The sequence below is a fragment of the Dipodomys spectabilis genome, unplaced genomic scaffold, assembly GCF_019054845.1.
Source record: "Dipodomys spectabilis isolate Male_0828 unplaced genomic scaffold, ASM1905484v1 ptg000002l, whole genome shotgun sequence".
NCBI lineage: Eukaryota > Metazoa > Chordata > Mammalia > Rodentia > Heteromyidae > Dipodomys > Dipodomys spectabilis.
In genome coordinates this window covers 50,259,972-50,283,104 of record NW_024870679.1, presented here as the reverse complement: position 1 = coordinate 50,283,104, position 23,133 = coordinate 50,259,972, and the positions used below count along the sequence as shown (strand labels likewise).

General features: G+C 46.4%; 1 protein-coding gene across 4 annotated transcripts in view; it reads right to left on the bottom strand.

Annotated features, from left to right (window-relative positions):
• Kdm4a (lysine demethylase 4A) overlaps positions 1 to 23,133 on the bottom strand; it is a 55,089-nt gene that overhangs the window by 12,414 nt on the left and 19,542 nt on the right. For 3 of the 4 annotated variants that reach the window (XM_042677139.1, XM_042677148.1, XM_042677157.1), the window contains exons 9-16: positions 22,648 to 22,892; positions 20,877 to 21,076; positions 18,283 to 18,653; positions 10,779 to 10,899; positions 4,457 to 4,638; positions 2,529 to 2,733; positions 1,712 to 1,788; positions 1,024 to 1,079 (exon numbers count right to left, since the gene is read on the bottom strand). In XM_042677139.1, coding sequence (XP_042533073.1) covers positions 1,024 to 1,079; positions 1,712 to 1,788; positions 2,529 to 2,733; positions 4,457 to 4,638; positions 10,779 to 10,899; positions 18,283 to 18,653; positions 20,877 to 21,076; positions 22,648 to 22,892 — 1,457 coding nt within the window. Of the gene's footprint in view, positions 1 to 1,023; positions 1,080 to 1,711; positions 1,789 to 2,528; positions 2,734 to 4,456; positions 4,639 to 10,778; positions 10,905 to 18,282; positions 18,654 to 20,876; positions 21,077 to 22,647; positions 22,893 to 23,133 lie in introns of all 4 variants that reach the window. The other variant, XM_042677166.1, reaches the window with a different exon arrangement.

Here is a 23,133-nt window from a genome sequence, read left to right as displayed (position 1 = left end):
CTTCAGCTCTTCAGCTCAAGGTGAGCACTCTACCACTGGAGCCACAGTACCACTTCTGGTTTTCTGGTGGTTAATTGGAGATAAGAGTCTCATGGAGTTTCCTGCCCAGGCTGGTTTTGTACCGTGATTCTGAGATCTTAGCCTCCTGAGTAGCTAGGATTATGGGCATGAGCCACTGGCACCTGGCTTGTTCCCTTTATCTTTAAAGTCTCAACCAAGTCCTTCTTTCTCTGCCTAGTGGACACTAAGAGAAGATTAAGCCAAGTTCTGGACTGACATACACAAAGATGAGAAAAACTAAGATGGCAGAATGTGGTTCTAAGAAAAGGAGCTGCCTGACGCACTTAGGGAAGAGTGGGTGGCTTGACTGAGCTCTCTTTAATATCCCAGTGTTCCCTTTGAGGACCTGTACCCTCTCCAAATAGCAGGACTGGACCAGGGCAGGGTTACTTCCTAGCCCATAGCAGTGGCCACTTGTGCACACTGTTCCCAGCCCTGACAGGGTCAATGTCCTCACTACTATATAGCGCCACTTTATAGGGTTTTCATTCTCTCCTGAGTCCATTCTGAGCCCCTCAAAAGGAGAATGTTACTCACATGTCTGTCTCAAATGAGCCTAGGATTTCTTGTCTCCCTAGGCCACCCACTGCTAAAAATGAGTCTCCAACAGGGTGCTGGTGGCTCATGTCTCCAATCCTAGCTACTCAGGAGGCTGAGATCTGAGGGTCATAATTTGAAGCCAGGTCAGGCAGGAAAGTCCAGGAAACTCTTATTTCCAATAAACTACTCAGAAAAGGCTGGAAGTGGCACTATGGCTCACGTGGTAGAGTGCTAGCCTTGAGCCAAAGAAGCTCAGGGACAGTGCCCAGGCCCTGAATTCAAGCCCCAGGACCAGCACCAAAAAAAAAGTCTCCACATCTTGTGTTGCTCAACTCTTCAGTCACTCAAGCACCCATAACCCTAGGAACTTCTGCATGCTACTTCAGAACTGAGCCTGGATATCAGACTGCTCAGAAAACTTACCTGTCATCATTTGCTCTCTGCAGGGCCCCTCCTCGTAATGAGCATAAACAGCAGTCCTGCCCAGAAGAGAGTGGGAGGAAAGGGGTTACCACCAAGTCATTAATATCCCATCTGCTCTCCTCATGACTTCCTGTGGGCAACCCTAACCTCAACCAAGGCAGTAGTGTGTAAGAGGCAAGAGACAGAGAAGCCATTCAGGAACAAAGTGCATCAAGCATCACTTGACTTAACACTGTTCCTAACAAGCTGTGAATACCTAACAACTGTGAGTAAAGTCCTGAGAGCGGCTCTATGAGCTGAAGGCTGCAGGGCTAACTGCTCCCGGCACAGGTGATGCCAGGAGCAAGGGTGAACAAGGGAGTTTCGGGATTGTTAACAGGAGAACTTCCACTTGGTTCTGTCAAGAAGGAGCAAGAAGAGAAAGAATAGAGGAGAGGAAGAGGAAATGGAGGAAGAATAGGAGGAAGAGGACAGTGAAAGGAAATTAGAACCCAGCTTCTAGATCACTTCATGCCCTGCTGCAAGTGGTTAGCATACATCTAAGGTCACAGGGCTTATTCCCACAATGCACTCTGACATCATGGAGTACTAGGTCCTAGAAAACTGCTGAGGAAGTAAGTCCAGCATGAAAAAGGCTGGCCCTGAACTTGTCCCAATAGTAAGATAGGAAGAGTGTGGAAGTACTCACTTCTTCCAGGGCATTGGCTGAACACCGGGAACACATCCACTCTTCAGAAGCCTTTGTAGGGGGAACCCCATAGCAACCTGATAAGAACACCAAATAGAACAAATTAAACCTGAAGGCTAGAGTCCAAATGGATTTGTAATTTTTGTTGTTGTTGTTGGTGGTGGTGATAGGGCTTGGACTCAGGACCTGGGCGCTCTCCCTGAGCTCTTTTTGCTCGAGGCTAGCTCTACCACTTTGAGCCACAACTCCACTTCCAATTTTCTGATGGTTAATTGGAAATAAAAGTCTCATGGACTTTCCTGCCCGGGCTGGCTTTGAACTGAGATCCTCAGATCTTAGCCTCCAGAGTAGCTAGGATTACAGATAGGAGCTACTGGCGCCCAGCTGCAATTATTTTCTATAAACCACCTCCCCAAAATATCAAATCTTAATGCTTGGTAAGAAATGTATGCATTTTCCTGCCCATGTAATTGTAACCCCTCTGTACAGTATGTTCTCAATTAAAATAAAATAAAATTTTTAAAAAAAATATCAAATCTTATAGAAACCCCAGAATCCTAGATCAGTGTCAGCAGGACTCAAAGCCCAAAATTGTGGATTCACAGGTACAAATGCCTAGTAGCAACAACTAAGAGGACAGCAGAGTTAACTGGCTCGAGTACAGATGTTTAGCATCACAGGAAAGCTATCCATCAGCACTCTAATACCACGTAAGCAGCCTTTGTATTGGGGGAGGAAGGAGGCCAGCAGATAGTAAACACCTCCTATGAGCAGGTTCATGCTCCAGGTACAGGAGAGAAGAGTGAGAGAAACTCACTGGCGTGGACCCGGACACTGCACTTCTTGCAGGAGACAAGCATGCTGGTGCCATCTTCCTCCAGGTAAGGAGTAGAAAGGTTGATGTCTGTGCTGCAGCCGGTTGTGGTGAAGCACATTTCTGGAATCAATGGCTTGGTCCTTTGTGTTTGGGCAGCGGATGTGGAAGCATTTCCACAGTTCTGGCTCAGGCCTCCAAACTCGACCTGAGGGGAGAGAAGAACACACAGCACAGTGAACACACATCCCTGCTCTCAGCTCTCCACCTGCTCCATCAGCAGAAAGCTGGCTCTCTCACTCATGTGACTACGACTATAGCTCCCGGGTGCCCAGCCATTATCCCAGAGCTACTAATTGAAGTTACCTCTAATGACTCAAATTCAATTTCTCACTGCAGCATCAAACAAAGGCCTCTAGGGGACAACTGAGAAGAGGGAGAGAGGTAAGAGGCAACTGGGATTTCAATCTTCTCAAACCAAGTGACAATAAAATGCACTGAGATGTTAGCAGCAAGGCTGCTACTGAGGGTTCCCCCTGGTGCTGTATCACACAGTGGCCCCATTCAGAGATAGCACCCGGAGCAGATGCCCCTAATGGACCAGCACTGATTGCTTCTGCCAGTTCATGTCAGCAGGTCACCTGAGCTGTAGCTCTACCACATGGCTGGAGCCCCACCTGTGCTTCCTGGCCCAGGGCCCCTCGATGGAAGAACATTATGTCCACATACACTTCCATTGGCAAAGTGACACTGCCTGCAAATATCTGCTGGCTCTGCCGCTGGATGGCACCATTATCCTTGTTCCAAGAACAGAGCCCAGAAACACATCAACCTCTGGGCCTATGCCATTGATGAAACTCTGGTGCTGACTTAGTAGAGCTGCTGATGAAAAGAACCAGGCCATGGGGCTGGGAAGGTGGCTCAGTGGTAGAGTGCTTGCCTTGCATACATGAGCCCCTGGGTTCGATTCCTCAGCACCACATAAGCAAAAAGAAAAAAGCTGGAAGTGGTGCTGTGGCTCAAGTGGTAGAGTGCTTGCCTTGAGCTGAAGAACTGAGGGACAGCGCCCAGGCCCAGAGTTCAGGCCCACAACCGGACCCAAAAAAAAAAAGAACCAGGCCAGTTGCTTCCCTTAGAAGCAATGGAACACACAGTCCTTTGGCTATGTTTTCTGTCCATGGAAAGTAAAATTGGTCTACAGTTGGTCTACAGTTCCATCCTTCAGCTGGAGCCCCTCCATGCTACCACAGGGCTGCTTAGCTGCCTGCCACCTTATGCAGGTCCTGGCTGAGCCTGCATTTATCACCTGGCACCTACTGCTTTGTGAATGCCTTCTTGGCCTCCAGAGAGCTGGACCCAAAGGGATCTGTGATGGTGCAGCCATCAATGTTCTGGCATATAGAAAGGGCAGAGCTGACCCCAGCATTCATGCTTCCTACTCTTCTTCTATCACACCCCTCGCTTCTACTCTGCCCTAGTTCCTTCTGGTCCATCCTCACCACAACAATGGGAGAAAGTAAAGAGGGCGACAACACAAGAGGACCTGATCCCTTGAAGCTCAAGACTACTGTGGTAAGGAAATTCCAGTCTGATTCCCTGACTGGCCAGGACTGCAGACAATCAGCAACGTCATGGACAGACAGCTGGACTAGGATGATAACTGAAAAGTGAAGTGCTCTGCAAACAGCAACGTCTGATGAGCTCAATGCAGTGCAAGGGGAGCCTGAGCTACACTAGCTCCAAACTCGTTCAAGTAAAAATCTAAGGTGATGGCCTGTCAAAGGATAGCCAAGGTCCAGAGAGGATAGAGATACCAGGGAAAAGAAGACTCCCTCAAGAGAGTCAGGGGCAAGCTATGAGCAAACAAATAAACCTAGCTTCCTCTGATTGCTGATTCTACATGAGGACACCAAGTAGAAGGTGCAGCCAACCTGATGGTAAGTTTGGAAGATCATGCAGACGGCACAGTGTGGAGCCTGCTGGGCCATGAACTCGTTGAATTCCTTCTCAGCTTCAAAGTTTGGAGGTCGGTTCTGCCACAGCTGACTTAGGGGCTTGGCCCAGGCCTCTGTCTCATCAGCTTCCTCTTCAGGGGTCAGCTGTTCAGAGGTCTCTAGAAGAGGTAACAGAGTAGGTGTCAGTCCCAGCCAGGCACATGGCAGGCTATGCCAGGATTGCTGGTTTCAACTTTGGACTCAAGATTCCTAAGGGTAATAAGGGCCAAGAACAGCAGTTATTGCCAACAGACTCCTTCGATGCCTATATTGAAGGTATGGGGAGCCCTGCCTTTACCTTCATCCAGTCAGATTGTCTTGTGATCTCTACTCTTCCTCTTGCCCAAGAGCTGGGCCCACTTTGGTCCACTTAACAGCTGTCATATTCAACCCTTTGCTCTCTCCAAGGGCAGAACAGTTAAACACTGTCATGCCAGAAACTGTGATTTGCTGCCTCCAGAATGCCAACATGTTAAGTAAGTCTGTCCCCTTTTAAAGTTTCCCCTTTAGCTGAGCTGGAGAGAAAAGGAAAAGAAATTAATAGGGAATTGGCAAAGATTCAGGTTGTTATATCATGGTCCTTGGACAAGACTTTCTAGGTCCTTCTAGAAAGTCCAGGGGCCAGCTAACTGCTTTGGGTAGAGCTCCTCAATTCCTCCTGGCTCTGCCTCAGAGAAGGGCAGAGTCATGTGTTCAAGATGAATCCTCTTCCTAGTCATAAAATGTAATTTCATGCATGATAAATTATATAGGCATTCACACACAGTGAGACCAAAAGAGGGTACTCTTAGGGGAGGAACACAAAGGCACAATGCCTATGTGCCTCTGACCATAAAATATTTACTGAGATGAACTCCAGGAAATGGAAACGAGGTTTTTTTCTTTGTTGTCATTTTTGTTTTCCTTTTGTCTTGTCTTTGGAAAGATAAGAGAGTGGGGCATAAACATGGAGCGACAAAGTGTGAACAAATGCAGCGGGGGTACTCACTAGACAGCATGTGGAAAATAAACCATACAATGTGTAGGTGGGTATGGAAGAGAAAAATTAAGAAAGCGAGGGAAGGGGGTAACATTGTCCAAAAAATGTACTCATTGGGGCTGGGAAGGTAGCTCAGTGATAGAGCGCTTGCCTTGCATGCATGAGGCCCTGGGTTCGATTCCTCAGTACCACATAAACAGAAAAAAAAAGCCGGAAGTAGCGCTGTTGTTGTTCAAGTGGTAGAGCGCTAGCCTTGAGCTGAAGAGCTGAGGGACAGTGCCTAGGCCCAGATTTCAGGCCCCACAACTGGACCCAAAAAACAAAAAACAACAACAACAAAAAAAATGTACTCATTACCTGATTTATGTAACTATAACCCCTCTGTACATTACCTTTATAATAATAAAAATTTATATTAAAAATGTAATGTCATGTCTGTAGACATGTAATAGCAGTTCTGTCCACTACCCCCAGGGGAAATAGAGAAAAGTCCATGAGGATCCTAGAGACAAATAAGTCTGCTAAGCTTAAACTACCAACTTGTTTGCCCTTCACGGTGCCCTGGTCAACACAAATCCTGGCCTCTCATATTCTCTAGTTATCTGGACTCACAACTCATCAGTCCTTGCCACTCTGCACAGGGCAACTCCCCTCCTGGTCCATCTGCCCAGAAGAATGGATCTCACTACAGAATGGAAATCAGAAGATTGCTCACAAAACAAGACAAAAGAGATAAAGGTGCACAGCCCATCCAGTGCACAGAAGATCGAGGATTACGGGAGACCCATAATAGTTCCAAAGACCTAGAACAAGGGAGGGAGGGATACAAGCAGACGGAGATACCAAAATAGACTGCTGTTGTGATACAAGGGGAAGAGGAGCTACATCTGCCACAGTCTTCCTTGCCAAGTGTAGTCAAACCGAGCCCACGTATGTGGAGACTGACAGCAGACTGGCCCTGCCCCACGAGGCATCTGAGGGAACACTGGGGGAATCTTCACGCAACACTGTGCAGACACGAACAACCCCCAGCTACAACTTCTCCGGTGAGCTGGCTCCTTGGACAAAAGTACTTCCCAAAGGGCCCCTGACATCCCACAAAAGCAGCCCAGGACAGGCTCTTGCACTAGGTACCCATTTGTTCACTTCTGATGACTGTAGGGCCAACACAGATAAATGGCTTTCTACTTCGCCTTCTCAGTCATATTGACTCTAAAGGGACCTGGCAGCTTTTGTGTGCAGCTTCAGGGAAGGCCACTGTAGCGTAAGGAGGCCAGTGCAGACAACTAAAACCAGCCCCTAAAAGCCCCATTGTTCAGGTTCAGTCACAAGGCCTGGCCCAAACAAGAGGGAGCAAGATAGGATAGAAGAAACAGAGAGACAGGCTCACAGTGACAACTAAAAATTTAGCACACTGACATCTGTTCCACTTGCAAAGTCAAAAGTGGCCCAAACCATTCCATATGTGAATACTGAAAGACGAGGGGAAATGTTCAGATTGTTAAGTAAAAATTACAGGAGCTGAAATTTTAACAGTTTACATATGTAAAGCTTCACAGAGCCTTAGAGTCAAGATGTGTGCATTTCACTAAAAATGTTATGCCTCAAATGAAAAAAAATGCGTTTTTAACAAGTGGTAGAGGAAGTGGCGCTGTGGCTCAAGTGGTAGAGTGCTAGGCCCAGAGTTCAAGCCCCACGACCGACAAAAAAAAAAAAAGTGGTAGAGCCAGGTACTAGTGGCTCATGACTGTAATCCTAGCTACTCAGGAGGCTGAGATTTGAATGTCATGGTTCAAAGCCAGCCAGGGCAGAAAAGTCCCTGTGAGGTTTTTTTTTTTTTTTTTTGCTGGTTGTGGGGCCTGAACTCTGGGTCTGGGCGCTGTCCCTCAGCTCTTCAGCTCAAGGCTAGCGCTCTACCACTTGAGCCACAGCGCCACTTCCGGCTTTTTCTGCTTATGTGGTGCTGAGGAATCGAGCTGAGGGCCTCATGCATGCAAGGCAAGCACTCTATCACTGGGCTACCTTTCCAGCCCCCCTGTAAGACTCTTATCTCCAATTAACCACTCAAAAACTGGAAGTAGCACTGTGGCTCAAGTGGTAGAACAACCAAAGAAGTGGGGGAAGCCAGACCCAATAGATGGCACTCACCTGCAATTCTAGCACTCAGTAGGCTGAGACAGATGGGTGGTGAATTCAAGGGCAGCCTGGGACGTGGGAAAGGGAGAGGGGAGGGGGAAATGGGGAAGTGTTATCTTACAGTAAAAGAAACTAAAGAGGGCTGGGTGGCGGAGGCTCACACCTGTAATCCTAGCTACTCAGGATGCTGAGATCTGAGGATCACAGTTCAAAGCCAGCCCAGGCAGGAAAGTCAGTGAGACTCTTATCTCCAATAAACCACCAGAAAACCGGAAATGGCGCTGTAGCCCAAGTGGTAGAACACTAGCCTTGAACTAAAGAGCTGAGGGACAGCACCCAGGCCCAGAGTTCAGGCCCATGACTGAGGAAGGAAGGAAGGAAGGAAGGAAGGAAGGGAGGGAGGGAGGGAGGGAGGGAGGGAAGGAGGGAGGGAGGGAGGGAGGAAGGAAGGAAGGAAGGAAGGAAGGCTAACTTCCAAAAACAATGTGACCCTTCTTTAGTTATATTAATTTAAAGGACAAGTTTGAAAAGCTATTAAACACATTCTAGGGCCGGGCGCTGGTGGCTCACGCCTGTAATCCTAGCTACTCAGGAGGCTGAGATCTGAGGATCGCGGTTCAAAGCCAGCCAGGGCAGGAGAGACCGTGAGACTCCTATCTCCAATAAACCACCAGAAAACCGGAAGTGGCGCTGTAGCTCAAGTGGTAGAGCGCTGGCCTTGAGCTGAAGAGCTGAAGGACAGCGCCCAGGACCAGAGTTCAAGCCCCACGGCCGACAAAAAAAAAAAAAAAAAAAACACATTCTAGGATGAGCAGTAAAAGACAGATGTAGACCAGAGGAGGACATTAGGAGATACTACTTATGTGGTAACAAGGTTACAGCCTAGTGTATACTTAGGGGACTTCCTCCTTGGGAGATGCCAATTGGTGATCATGTGACCTGAAGCAAGCCCCAGGACTGGCAAAAAAAAAGCCAATGAGAGAAAGATGGATTTATAGTGACATGTTCCAGTAATAACTATTAAACACATAATGTCTACATTCTTTTAATTTGCCACAGTGAAACATTTCCTGAGAAGTCATATTATGTTATATTTTGTTTTCAGTTATGTTATTAAAAAAATACCTGGACATAATTTATGTTTGTCTAGGAAAAGAAAGATTGCATAAAACGTTCAGTGTTATTTTTAAGGAGTAGGCATACGGCCAATCTTTTCCTTTAATAACCTGTTCATAACCTGTTTTGCTTTTCCAGTTTTCTACAATCTATGTTACTTTCATGTAACATAGATTTGAGGGAGAAATCATGGAATTAGGCTGAAACTCCTGGGTGGGCTAGAATACAGACGCATGACTCCTAGGACCTGGTCTGGACACTCTCACCGACTTCAGGACCTCCATGTCTGCTTCCCTACCCAGTTCTCATGTTAGTTCTCGGTTTCTACTACAGAAACCTGCAGAGATGGAGCTCTGACATCAGATAAGGAAAGGATAAACAGGATAGGGAGCAGACCAGCACTAGTGAAGAATGCAAATGTCTCTGTTCTTGTGAGAGTGGGGGCTGGTCACTAACATCTGTGCCAAGGCTCATCTTTCTGGATCCCAGAATCTACACTCCCCTAAGTATCAGTGCCACACTTCCTGACCTTCCTTGCTCATGTCTCTCTCCTTCAGAATCCCCTCCTTCCTCTGTCCAACTCCTGCTTAGCCATCTCCATTTCTGCCTTGTTCACAAGTGACTTCCCTTATTCTAAAATGAAGATAAGCTATAACTCTGCACTTCCCTCAAGTCTCATCCTCCACAGACAAACTGAACTCAGGCTTCCAGAAGCCAACCAAAGGTACAAACGAAGGAGGGAGGGAGCTCATCAACTCACCTTTCTCCCTCACAGAATACTCTCAGCTGCAGAGCCAGTCACTAAACCCAGCCAACAGTGTCTTCACTACCTTCCCTTCTCCCAGCCCTCCTACCACCAATCTAGCACCATTCCAAATGCCCACCTGGGCCTCTTAAAGCCATCCTCAAGCCACAATCACTAGGAGCAATCTTTCTTTTCTTTTTTCTTGTGCTGGTAGTGAGGTTTGAACTCAAGAGCTTTGCACTTTTGCTTATCTTTCTCCCCTCAAAGCTGGCACTCTACTACCTGAGCTAATACCTCACTTCCAGCTTTTTGCTGTTTAATTGAAGATAAAAGTCTCAGATTTGTCATCCAGGGCTAAGTTTTAACTGTGATTCTCAGATCTCAGCCTCCTGACTAGCTTTGATTATAAGCATGAGCCACCAGCACCAAGCAAGGAACAGACTTTTTTTTTTTTTCCTTTTGTCGTGGGGCTTGAACTCTGGGCCTGGGCGCTGTCCCTACGCTCTTCAGCTCAAGGCAAACGCTCTACCACTTGAGCCACCTCGCCACTTTCGGTTTTCTAGTGGTTTATTGGAGATGAGAGTCTCACGGACTTTCCTGCCTGGGCTGGCTTTGAACCAGCGTCCTGAGCCACTGGTGCCTGGCTTCTAGGAACAGTCTTTATAATGGTAATCTGATCCTGTCTTTCTTCTGGCTCAAACATTTCAATGGCTCCTGAATGCCTGTGAGAAACAACACTGTCCTTGACCTAGCCTTTGTCCTCCTATCCTAGCACTCACTCTCTACCCTTGCCTATGTCTTCAGCTACACTGATCTAATAACCCTTCCTCTGCATATATGCTCTTATTCTTTTCTCCATGGTGGCTCATGCTGTCCGCTCTTCCTGGATAGGCATCCTTTCTGTAGATCTGTTTACCTGTCAGTTTGCCCCACTACCCTGTGAGCGTCTTGAGGGCACGGACATAGCTTAGTTAGCTTTGTATCCACACATCCAGCACAGGGCTTGGCATCAGTGACAGAATTTGCTATCCTGAAAACTCAGCCTTGTACCTCCTAGGAGAAGAAAGGAAAGAACCTGCATGCAATTATCCCGTATAAGGCACATACCATCTCCAGCTGATAATGAAATCTAATTAGTAAAAGCTATCCTCTGTACAGAATTATCTGAGAGAGCAGCTCAGCCCCAGACCCACCATTCCCCCCAGTCTTCAGATGTCCATTCAGAGCAAGCCGCAGTGCAGTGGGCAGCATTCCTCCTACTGAGCAGGGGGGGCCAGGCTTACCATCATCACTGACACACTCCTGCAACACAAGTGGGTGATGGCGTGGGAGCTTGCTTAAGGGCTGGCGGCGACCCTTGGACTTCTTAGTCTCCTCCAGAGAAAACATGTACCGATCAGCAACCTGAGAAAAGTAAAGGAAGTCAAACTGGCCTTCTTTCAACGTAGGAGGCCAGGCATGGTTGTAGCTTATAATTCTAGCACTCAGGAGACTGAGCTAAGGGATCTATTTTATTTTGTTTTATTTTATTTCAATTAATTGCTAGGATTACAAGTGAGGCGTCTGTCTAGCTTGTTTGAGTGACTGAATTTTACTACTGGGACTGAACTCAAGGCCTTTGTGCTGGGAAGGCGCTCTATACTTTGTCCAGATTGGGAAGATCCTGACTTTGAGGCCACTCCAGGAGACAGGGAGAGAGGAAAGAAGAAAAGGACATGGAAAATAACAAACAAAAATAAAACTTAATCATCTGGCTTATTTTAGATTTTTTTTTGGGGGGGGGGTTCCAGTCCTGGGCTTGAACTCAGGGCAAGGGTTCTGTCTCTGAGCCTCTTTGTGTTCAAGGCTAGCACTGTACCACCTGAGCCACAGTGCCACTTCATGCTTTTTCTGTTTGTTTTTTTTTTGGTCGGTCGTGGGGCTTGAACTCTGGGCCTGGGCGCTGTCCCTCAGCACTTCAGCTCAAGGCGAGCACTCTACCACTTGAGCTACAGCGCCACTTCCGGTTTTCTGGTGGTTTATTAGAGATAGGAGTCTCACAGTCTTTCCTGCCCGGGCTGGCTTTGAACCAAGATCCTCAGATCTCAGCCTCCTGAGTAGCTAGGATTACAGGCGTGAGCCACCAGCGCCCGGCTCGCTTTTTCTGTTTATGTGGTACTGAGGAATCAAATCCAGGGCTTCATACATGCTAGGCAAGCACTCTACCACTAAGCAACATTTCCAGCCCTTATTTTAGAATTTTAGGGTAAAATCTATGCCTTACGTGTGGTTTCTGGCCTTCCTGGAGCAGCCTGAAACAAACATACCAAAAGCAAACCTAATCCCACTCTAAAGGAGAGCCAGATGCCCTACCCCTTAAACTCATTGCCATGAGGCAACTTTGTGAGCTTAGAAAAGTCCAGGTGCCCCTTTCCTTGGACCATGAGGTCAGGAACAACTTATATAATGTGCCGGGCACCAGGGCAGTCCAGATTGAAAGCCTAGAGGAATCCAAAGGGATACAGGTCACCTGAGCCAATACAAGGAAAGCACTCTATGGAGAGACCTGAGCTCCTGACATTGCTAATTCCTCAGCTGATGTTTCCCCAACACTGACCAGGACAAGGCGTCTAAACCTCTGGCCTAGCTGTGAAGGAAAGGTGGTCTCATACCACCTTCACATAAACCAGAGCAAACATAATTAGGAATTGGATGCCTAGGATTCATTCCGTAATGCTATGCAGGAGTTTCTTTTTAATCAACTTACTTAAAACTTAGTTATACTGACATTAGGAGATGCTGGCAAAAGCCATTAAGCAAGGAAATGAGGCCTGCAAAAGAGCCACTTTGCAATGACAAAAACAAATGTCGTAGGGTCTGCCGAGAAGTGGTGGCACTTCACGGCCACCTCTGCAAAGGTGCCCTGAGTCCACAGACATGAGGAGCCACTAGAGAACTGGATTTGGGATCCTAAGACAAAACAAATTCTGTGCAGACCATGTTCAAGAAAAATAGAGCCTGTCCCTCTAAAACATAAATATTACCAACAGGATTCAGAGTTTATGTGCCCATTCATCAACAAATGTCCACTGAGCACCACAGTGCCAAGACCTGTCTAGGAAAGTAAATGTGAACCAGTGGACTGTGACAGGATGCAATCTTGGCTCATACAAGTGTTGTGTAGTGGTGTACAGGAGTAAGGTGAAGAGGCTGGGACTTGTTACTGCTGTGGTCCAGGAAGACTACAAATCACAGCCTCCCTGCACTCAACTCACTGTTTGGATTTGTCTGAAGCAGTGATTTTCAAAATGCCTGTTGGTGGACATAGATGTAGCTTAGAGTCAAAGTACTTGCCTAGCATGTGGAAAGCTCCAGGTTCATTCAATCCTCAACACCACAAAAACAAACAAACAAAGCAAAAAACAGGAACAAAAAAAAATATTCAGTAAGACCCACAAAAACCTCCACTGAACTAAGAATGAAGAGCTCAGAGCTCTATCTCCATTCTACCAGAACAGCTTTGCTTTTGATTTCTATTTTTCCAAATGAATTAGATTTTACTTTCCAAATGGTTCTTTGGAGTAAGAGATTTAGATTTGAGAATCTTTTTTTTTTTTGGCGGTTATGGGGCTTCAACTCTGGCCTGGGCACTCTCCCTCAGCTCTTCAGCTCAAGGCGAGTGCTCTACCACTTGAGCCACAGCGCCACTTCTGGTTTTCTGGTGATTTATTGGAGATAGGAGTCTCAGGGTCTTTCCTGCCTGGACTGGCTTTGAATGGCAATCCTCAGATCTCAGCCTCCTGAGTAGCTAGGATTACAGGCATGAGCCACCACACCTAGCCAGATTTGAAATCTTGAGCATCATGTTCAGAATTCATGTAGTGGCTGGGCAAGGTGGTACACATTTGTAGTCCCAGCTATTCAAGAGAGGCTGAGTCAAGGGGATCAAGAGTTCATGAGTTAAGGGACCCTAGACTGGAGTCAAGGCTCAAGTCATAGGGTATCAACCAAGCAAGCTAGTCAAACAAATATGAAGTGCTGAGTTAACAACAACAACAACAACAAAAAAAAAATAATAAGAGGCTAGCCTGACAAAATAGAGAGCCTGTCTCAAAAGAAAAAGCTGTTTGATGCTCATGCCTGTAATCCTAGCTACTCAGAAGGCTGAAATCTAAGGATCATGGTTCAAAGTCAGCCTGGGCAGAAAGTTCATGAGGTTGTTATTCCCATTTAATCAAAGAAAAAGCTGGAAGTGGAGCTGTGGCTCAAGTGGTAGAGTGCTACCCTTGAGAGGAAGCAGCTCAGGAATAGTGTACAGGCCTAGAGTTCAAGTTCCAGAAACAGCAAAAAAAAAAAAAAAAAAAAAAAGAAAAGAAAGAAAAAGAAATAGTCAAACTACAGAATTAAAATTTTGGGAATAATGATGGAAGATAAACTGACTGGAGACTAGGCTTTCTAGGGACAGAGGACAAAGAAAAGAAAGGAGACTTGAAAGTGCACAAGTAAGGGAAATTCAAGAAAGCCAAGTGGAGGACAGTGTCAAGGACAGGGATATTCACAGCAGCAATGGACACAGGTAGAGCTGAGCAGAAAAGTGGCCAAGCATTTGGCAACTGGGAAGTGTTTGTTTCTGAGAAAATTTCCTCCAGAGAGGTGGTAAGGAGCCCATTTTCTAGAAGAGTGAGTGAAGGAATTAAACCAGAGTTTGGGTAAAAAGTGGCTTCTACAATCAGATAGAAGCTCTATGAGTATGGTTTCACAGCCAAAAGAGGAAAAGTAGCTTGGGAAAGGGAGATATTAAGATATGACAGTCCCTAAAAGATGTCCACATCCTAATCCTTGTGAGTACATTATGTTAATAGGACATAGGAGAATCTAGGCTGTTAATCAGATGACCTTAAAATAGAGGGATTATCTGGAATTATCTGGTGAGCCCAATGTAATCGTTACAGCACTAAATAACAGGAGAGGGATAGAGAAAAGGCTGTCCTGACGTGACAAGAGAAAGACTTGGGTAAATGTCAGGACCTATGAAGATGGATGAGAGCCACAGACTAAGAAATTGAGAAGAGCTGACAGGAGTTGGAGGGGGCAAGCAAATGTTTTTGCTCATAGGGCCCACAGGAAAGGATACAACCCTGTCCACACCGTCATTCTAACAAGACCCACTGTAGACTTCTGAAATGTAATGTAATAAATTTGGGTCATTTCAAGCCTCTGATTTTGTGGTAGCTTGCTATACAGCAGCAATAAAAACAAAACAAACAGACAGACAGACAAAACAGAGTCAGGTGCTGGTAGCTCATGCGTATGATCCTAGCTACTTAGGAAACTGAGACCTTGAGATCCTAGTTGGAAGCTAGCCTGGTATTTTAGTCCATATCTCCAATAAAGCAGCAAAAAGCTAGAACTAGAGGTGTGGCTCCAGCTCCAGTGGTAGAGTTGACCATCCTTAAGTGAAAAAGCACTCAGGCCCTGAGTTCAAGTCCTAGGATAGACTTGGGGGGGGGGGGGCGCGTGCACAGACACAGACACACACAGACACAGACACAGACACACAGACACATACACAGACAGACACACAGACACAGACACAGACACACACACACACACACACACACACACACACACACACACACACACACACACTCCTAACAGGATGGAAGGTGGAGAGAGATTAAGGAGGCAAGGGTCAAGAACAGCAGATGCAGTCTGGGCACAAGAGGAAGATAACTTTGTCTATGATTTACTCAAAGTGCCTCCTATATACCCAGCATCTGTAGCCAGGTACTTGGGGTCCTATATAGATAGATGGATGAGATATGACTACTAGGCAGAGAAAAAAACCTGGAGTCCCTGGCATCTCTCTTTTCCACTTCTATCATCCTGCCTCTGAGCAAAACAGGTAGGTCTATTCAAATACCTATCTTTTCACACTTTATCATCTTCCATCTAAATCCTCCATACCCTCCTCCAAGTGCTGCCCCTCCCTGGGATGTGTTTCCATTTCTAAATCCCCTCAGTATATTACAAGAAATGCTGCTTCCAATCCCAGTTCAACCACCTAGCATGGCATGTGGGCAAGTACCAACACCACCCTTAATAAGGGGTGATGAGCTTGGCCCCAATGCTCAGTGGGCAGATGGGATTTGACAGCTGGTGGTGTTCCAGGCCCCTGCCTAAAGGAGAACTGAGATGCAAGGTTCCAGAATCCTCTGTTCCCTCTCCTAGCAAACAACACCCAGAGTCAAGGCCAATGTCCATGCTGAAGTTTGGTCCATGCAGGGAAAACCAACTGTCCTCCAAACTTGTTTTGGGACCACACATTTTCAAAGCAGCCTCACCTAACAAGAACTTCTAGCCAGGTACCAGTGGCTTCTGCCTGTAATCCTAGATACTCAAGAGGCTGACATCCAAGGACTGCCGTTCAAAGCCAGTCCAGGCAGGAAGCTCCATGCAACTCTTATCTTCAATACACTACCCAAAAAAAGCCAGAAGTGGTACGTACTGTGGCTCAAGTGGTAGAGCACATGTCTGTCTGTCTGGTCTACTTGCTCTTACCACATGGAAGTTAGAAGGGAAATATCTGCTCCTACAAGGGACTAGCCAGTGTAGGTCACCTGTTTGAGTAAGGTAGTGGCTACTTTGTTCTATCATGTGACATCCTAAACTTTTATGTCTGATTCTTGTATCATCATTTAACTGATTCAAAATTCAGAGAGGGGAAAAAAGATGGCTGTTAATTTATTGGCTTTTGGGGCTGGGAAGGTGGCTCAGTGGTAGAGCACTTGCCTTGCATGCATGAGGCCCTGGGTTCGATTCCTCAGCACCACATAAGCAAAAAGAAAAAAGCCGGACGTGGCGCTGTGGCTCAAGTGGTAGAACACTAGCCTTGAGCTGAAGAGTTGAGGGACAGCGCCCAGGCCCAGAGTTCAGGCCCCACTACCGAACCCAAAAATATATTTTTTAAAATTATTTTTATTTATTTATTTTGGTGGGTTGTGGGGCCTGAACTCTGGGCCTGGGCACTGTCCCTCAGCTATTCAGCTGTAGACTAGCACTCTACCACTTGAGCCTCAGCCCCACTTCCAGCTTTTTCTGCTTATATGGTGCTGAGGAATTGAACCCAGGGCCTCATGCATGCAAGGCAAGCACTCTCCCAGCCCTGGGAGCCTGAGATTTGAGGATCACGGTTCAAAGGCAGCCAAGGCAGGAAGAAAGATGATGAGACTGGGATCTCCAATAAACCACAAAAAAAGCCAGATACAGAACTGTGGCTCAAGTGGCAGAGTATTAGCTGTGGTTAAAAAAAAAAACTAAGAACTGGGCTGGGAAGGTGGCTCAGTGGTAGAGTGCTTGCCTTGCATGCATGAGGCCCTGGGTTCGATTCCTCAGCACCACATAAGCAAAAAAAGCCAGAAGTGGCTCTTTGGCTCTTTGGCTCCAATGGTAGAGCACTAGCCTTGAGCTGAAGAGCTGAGGGACAGAGAGTTCAAGCCCCATGACCAACAAAAAACAACAACAACAAAAAAACAAAGAATTACCTCAATACACTGAACATAAGCCAAACACTTACACACACACACACACACACACACACACACACACACACACACACACGTTTTTTTTTGTAGGCTGTAGGGCTTGAACTCAGGGCCTGGTGCTATTCCTGAGCTTTTCTGCTCAAGGCTAGCACTCAACCACTTTGAACCACAACTCCACTTCTGTTTTCTGGTAGTTAACTGGAGATAAGAGTCTTATGGACTTTCCTGCCTGGGTGGGATTTGAACCACGATCCTCAGATCTCAGTTTCCTACATAGGATTATAGGCATGATCCCCCAGCACCTGGCTAACATACACACTTTTAAGAGAAAAATTTTCAAAAAGTTAAGCAACAAGTTCAACAAGAAATGTACTCACTACCTTACTTATGTAACTGTAACCCCTATGTACAACACCTTGACAATAAAATTTAAATTTAAAAAAAAAAAGTTCAGGAAAGAGTTCAGGGTGAGTGTAGAATGTGTTGCTTAGCTTGCACAATCTGTAGTTCCTCTGCCCCCACCAAAAAAAAAAAAAAACTCAAAAAGTAAACATAAGGAAACAGAATCTCAAGGGCTCTCTACTGGTTTTACTGTGTGCCATCGTTATCCCATAATGCAACGAGGCCCCTGGAAGCCATAAGGCCAGAGAGAAGAGAAGGAGACAGCTATACCCAACAGGACTCTCTTGGCACCCCTCCTCTCCGTGGGAGACTCACCAAAATCCAATTTGTATAAAACCAACAGAAAATAGCTTCTAGTGAAGCTGTGTTCCAGGAGGATGCCTGAATTTACAGCTTTGGGAATCCATCAGATTTCCAAAGGAGGCTATATTAACCATCCACTGGGACTCCACAGCACAGTTAAGGTTTCTAAGAATACCCTTAGGTTTTAGGGTAAGAAAGGCCATCCCAGAACTCCTGAACCACTGCAATTCTAAGACAAGGAGGATGGAGGAAGGGTTCCTGCCCACACTAGTGGGCATCCAACTGGGCTGAAGATCTGCCGCTGTCCCTAAGGGTACTGCTGTAATGCAATTCTCTGGACCCACAGTCATACACAGAAAGGAGAAAAGAAAATTCCAGCCAAGAATAAGCTAGAAGATCGTAATCATCAAATGATGCAGGCTGGAGCTCCAGGAGAGGAGTGGAGGGGTAGAGAGGGTTATATCTCTCCTGCCCTCCTATAATCTGCAGCATATCTTCTCTACAGGACTCCCTCTTTCACAAGATGCCTTCCATACCACTGCCCAGAGCCCGCCCATACCGTGGCCAGCTCCTGTTCACTGATACTTCTGGGGGCACCAGCTTTCTTCTTCATGCATGGCTCTCCCATAGTCACTTTGCCATCCCCTTTGGCGTAGCTGTGCACGGTGAAAACTCCTGTTTGCCCCTGAGCTTGGCAGGAAAGAGGATCGCTGGTTTCCGAATCAGAAGAGGCAGAATCTCGAGAAGAACTGGATCCCATGCTAGAAGAAAATTTCTTTTTGGAACTGGAGAAGACAAGACGTCCTCCTATGGAAGCAGGATTCACAGAAAGATCCAGGGCAGCTGCCTCTTGTTCTTCTTCCTCATCTTCCTCTTCTAGTTTGACGTTTTTGAGCTCTTCAAATTTGACTTCAGTCGAGTCAGAGTAATCTAAAACACCAATGTATTTGCATTAGACAGAGCCAAGTTCCTCCTGTGCGTGTGCACTTCATGAGGGCAGAGTGGGAAAGCATGAAGCACATAAGTGTAAGTGGGACTTGATTTCAAACCCAGGCTCTGTCACTGATGAGGCCATTGTGTGATAGAAGTATCTGCCCAGGCCTCCAGTTTCTTCCTCTATTTGTCAGATGAGGATGCTACCACTTATTTTCAGGGCTCCAAAATCTAATTCCTAGATATAAGGTGGTACAAAACCACATCAGCAAGCTATTAAGCAAATGGCAGCTGCCTCTTCCTTGCAAGTCTTGCAGAAAATGCAAGCTTGCACTCAGTAGCCCCGATTACTCCAAGCTAGAAAATCTGCTGAGAAGTCAACTCAGCCCCAGGATCTGAATCCATGAGTCTGCCAACAGACATACCACAGTATGGTAAACAAATTTCTTCAACCTGACCAAAACTAAGACAAGTCACTCCTAAACACAAACACATGGCTCCCCCAGACTCTAAGTGAACAAATCCTAAAATGATAGGCACTTCTTCAACTTGATTGTTGTACATGATGTACACACATCAAATTATCACACTGTACCCCAAAACATGTAATATTATGTACCAATTACAAAGCAAAAGTAAGGAGCTGGGCGCCCGGGGCTCAGGCCTGTAATCCTAGCTACTCAGGAGGCTGAGATCTGAGGATCAAGGTTCAAAGCCAGCCTGGGGCAAGAAAGTCCATGAGACTCTTATCTCCAATAAACCACTAGAAAACTGGAAGTGGCGCTGTGGCTCAAGCAATAGAGTGCTAGCCTTGAGCTGAAGAGCTGAGGGACAGCGCCCAAGCCCAGAGTTCAGCCACATGACTGACCAAAAAAAGCAAAAATAAGGGAGATGTGGTGGCACAAACTTATAATCCTTGCACTTGAAGTGGAGGCCAAGGAAAGACAAGTTCACAGCCAGCTTGGGCTACAGAAACTGTTTGAAGGTTCAAAAGAAAAAGCTGGGTGCTGGTAGTTCACGCCTGTAATTCTAGCTACTCAGGAGGCTGAGATCTGAGGATCACAGTTTGAAGCCAGCCCAGGCAAGAAAAGTCCATGAGACTCTAATCTCCAATTAACAATTAAACAAATAAACAACAACAACCAAAAAAAATCAGAAGTGGAGCTGTGTCTCAAGTGGTAGAGCACTATAGCCTTGAACAAAAAAACCTCAGGGATAGCACCCAAGCCCTGAGGTAAAGCCCCAGAACAGGCAAAAATAAATGAATAAAAGGAAAAATAAAAGATGACAGCCAACCTGGGCTATAATAGTGAGTTCTAGGCACAGTCTGAAAATAAACCCTATCTGAAAATAAAATTAATAAATAAAATTAGATGGCAGATAGTTCCATATTATCTCATTCTTCTTTATGAGTTGTTTCCTGGAAACACAATTGTCACCCATCTAATTTGCCAGACATCACCACCAGCTCACCTGGAGGTCATCACGCTGCTTCCCATCACCAGGCATTTGCCAGGCTCCTCCTCTCTTGTGTGCTACATCTTGTGTGCTCTCTCATGGGCTACCTTATCTCCTAAGGCACCTATACCAAAGTCTTCCATTTTCCCCTCACTCCTTGCCAGGCAGCAGGATGAGCTTTCCCTCTGTGCCCAGTCTGCCCTACATACTTCTCACATACCAATCATAGGTCTGCTCCCAAACCTGGTTCCTCCTATTTTTTTTTTTGCTAGTCCTGGGGCTTGAATTCAGGGGCTGGGCACTATCCCTGAGCTTCTTTTGCTCAAAGCTAGCACTCTACCACTTGAGCCACAGAGCTATTTCCAACTTTTTCTGTGTATGTGGTATTGAGGAATTGAACCCAGGGCATCATGCATGCTAGGCAAGCACTCTACCATTAAGCCACCTTCCTGGCCCCCTCCTATTATTATTTTTTTGGGGGGGAGGGGGTTGGTTGTAAGGCCTGAACTCTGGGCCTGGATGCTGTCCCTCAGCTCTTCAGCTCAAGGCTAAGTGCTCTATTGCTAAAACCTCGGCACCACTTGCGGCTTTTTCTGCTTTTGTGGTGCTGAGGAATTGAATCCAGGGCCTCACATAGGCGAGACAAGCACTCTACCATTGAGCCACCTTCCCAGCTCCCCACTCCTATTATTTTTGATGGAGCATTTAATATGGTCTTGAACATGGAACAGACAGGAGTGTGGAAAAAGCATCATAACTCACCTGGGAAGGGCAAGCTGTCTTCCACTTGTCGCACAGAGCTGTGGGTGGGCCTCACTGGGGCGAGGGCAGCCTGGCACTCTGTCATCTCATACTGTCCAGAACTCAACTCCTCCTTGGGGAAGAGTTCGCTCTGACTCACCTCCTGTGGTATTTCGAGACAAACCCGGTGTCTCTTTGTCCCAATACGATGCTTGGCCAGGCTGTAAAGAAAAAAAAACTTTTAAGAGCCAACCTATCCCACATACTCACATACTCACTTGCCATAATACATGGCAAGAATCAAAACCCTGAGCCAACTCTTTCTTGCTTATATGTGCCAAGATAAGGGACCTTACTGTTCTAAGTTCATTCTGTCATCAAGAAAGTACAGGTAGCCGGGCACCGGTAGCTCATGCCTGTAATCCTAGCTACTCAGGAGGCTGAGATCTAAGAATCACATTCAAAGCCAGCACAGGCAAGAAAGTCCATGAGACTCTTATCTCCAATAAAACACCAGAAAACTAGAAGTGGTGCTGTGGCTCAAGAGGTAGAGTGCTAGCTTGAACTGAAGAGCTGAGGGACAGGGCCCAGGCCCACAGTTCAAGCCCCATGACTGACAAAAGAAAAAAGAAAAAAAAGAAATACAGGTTACCTCCACTCACCTTGCAAATTTGTTGTGAAGAGTGCAAAGAAATATATATAATGCCAGGTTTATACTACATACCCAGTCAATGCCCTCCAGGCCTTCTTGCACTCAAAAGCTTTACACATGGCCAAGTTCTCCTTTATAAAACACTCGGACAGGCATCAGTGATTCATGTCTGTAATCCTAGCTACTTAGGGGGCTGAGATCAGAGGATCATGGTTCAAAGCCAGCCCAAACAAGAAAGTCCATGAGACTCTTATCTCCAACTAACAAAAAAGCCTGAAGTGGAGTTGTGGCTCAAGTGATAGAACATTAGGATTGAGCAAAAAAATCTCAGATAATGCCTAGGCCCTGAGTTCAAGCACCTGGATATAGCTTAGTGGTAAAGTTCTTGTTTAGCAAGGGCCTGGGTTTGAGCCTTAACACTACCGCCAAAAAACACCAACCATGATGTGCTGAGAAAGAAATCAATTTGGGGGGCAGGAGTGCCCTGCATTGCACGCCTTGCACCTCTTGCCCTCTACAAGCTGCATATCTTCATTTCTAAGTAAAAACCACAGGAAGAGCTAGAATACTCCGGGTCTAAAGGCTCTAGAGACCTGGGCACTGGCGGCTCATGCTTGTAATCCTAGCTACTCAGGAGAATAAGACTGAGAATTATGGTTGGAAGCCAGCCTTAGCAGAAAACTCCTTGAAATCCTTATCTCCAATTAATCAGCAAAAAGAAAGAAAGAAAGAGACAGAAGTGGAAGTGTGGCCAAGAGAGAACACAAAGCCTTGAGTTCAAGGCAATACTAAAGGTTCTGGAGCCTTTGCCAGAAGACAACTCCCTCAGGTCTGACTCTATCTCTGAGCCTGGTGCCAGTGGCTCATGCCTGTAATCCAGCTACTCAGGAGGCTGAGATCTGAGGATCAGGGTTCAAAGCCAACCTGGGCTTATCTCCAATAAACTACCAGAAAACTGAAAGTGGTGCTATGGCTCAAATGGTAAAGTACTGGCCTTGAGCTGAAGAACGAAGGGACAGTGCCCAGACCCAGAGTTCAAGCCCCACAACCAATTTAAAAAAAAAAATAAAAAAGTAACAGTCTCTCTGAAGGCTATAGGAGCTGCCCAGATACCAGCAACCGCACAGGGCTCCCAATTACCTTCTCTTCAGGTCCCCCTCCTCTCCATCCTCGATCCCCTCCATGTCCTCCTCTGGGCACTGCTCATTCACAGCTCTTGTGGACAGTTCACTCTCCTTCAGAAATTCGGCTGCTTCTGGCGTGGGCAGAGTATGATCAATAACTGTGCTGTCCTTCCCAGCTTTCCAAAGTTTGTACCTTTCTGGCTGGAACCGCCTCACAAACACATCCATGGAGATCTTCACCATATCCTTCCTGCAGGAGCACTGCCGCAAGGAATCCACAGGTGAGCATATCTTACCTGCTCCCACCCCACCTACATTGCATCCCACCCTCCCTCCTCCAAGTAGAAAAAAGTATGATATGGTTTCAGACCACACTCTTTCAGTTTACAGACTAAAGGGATATTATATTTGCTGAGCTTTTGAACGTGAAGGAAGCAGAAAAAAAAAAAAAGCTGAGAATTCATGGCAGAGGGGTGGACTCATCTGGGCACGATCGGTTAGA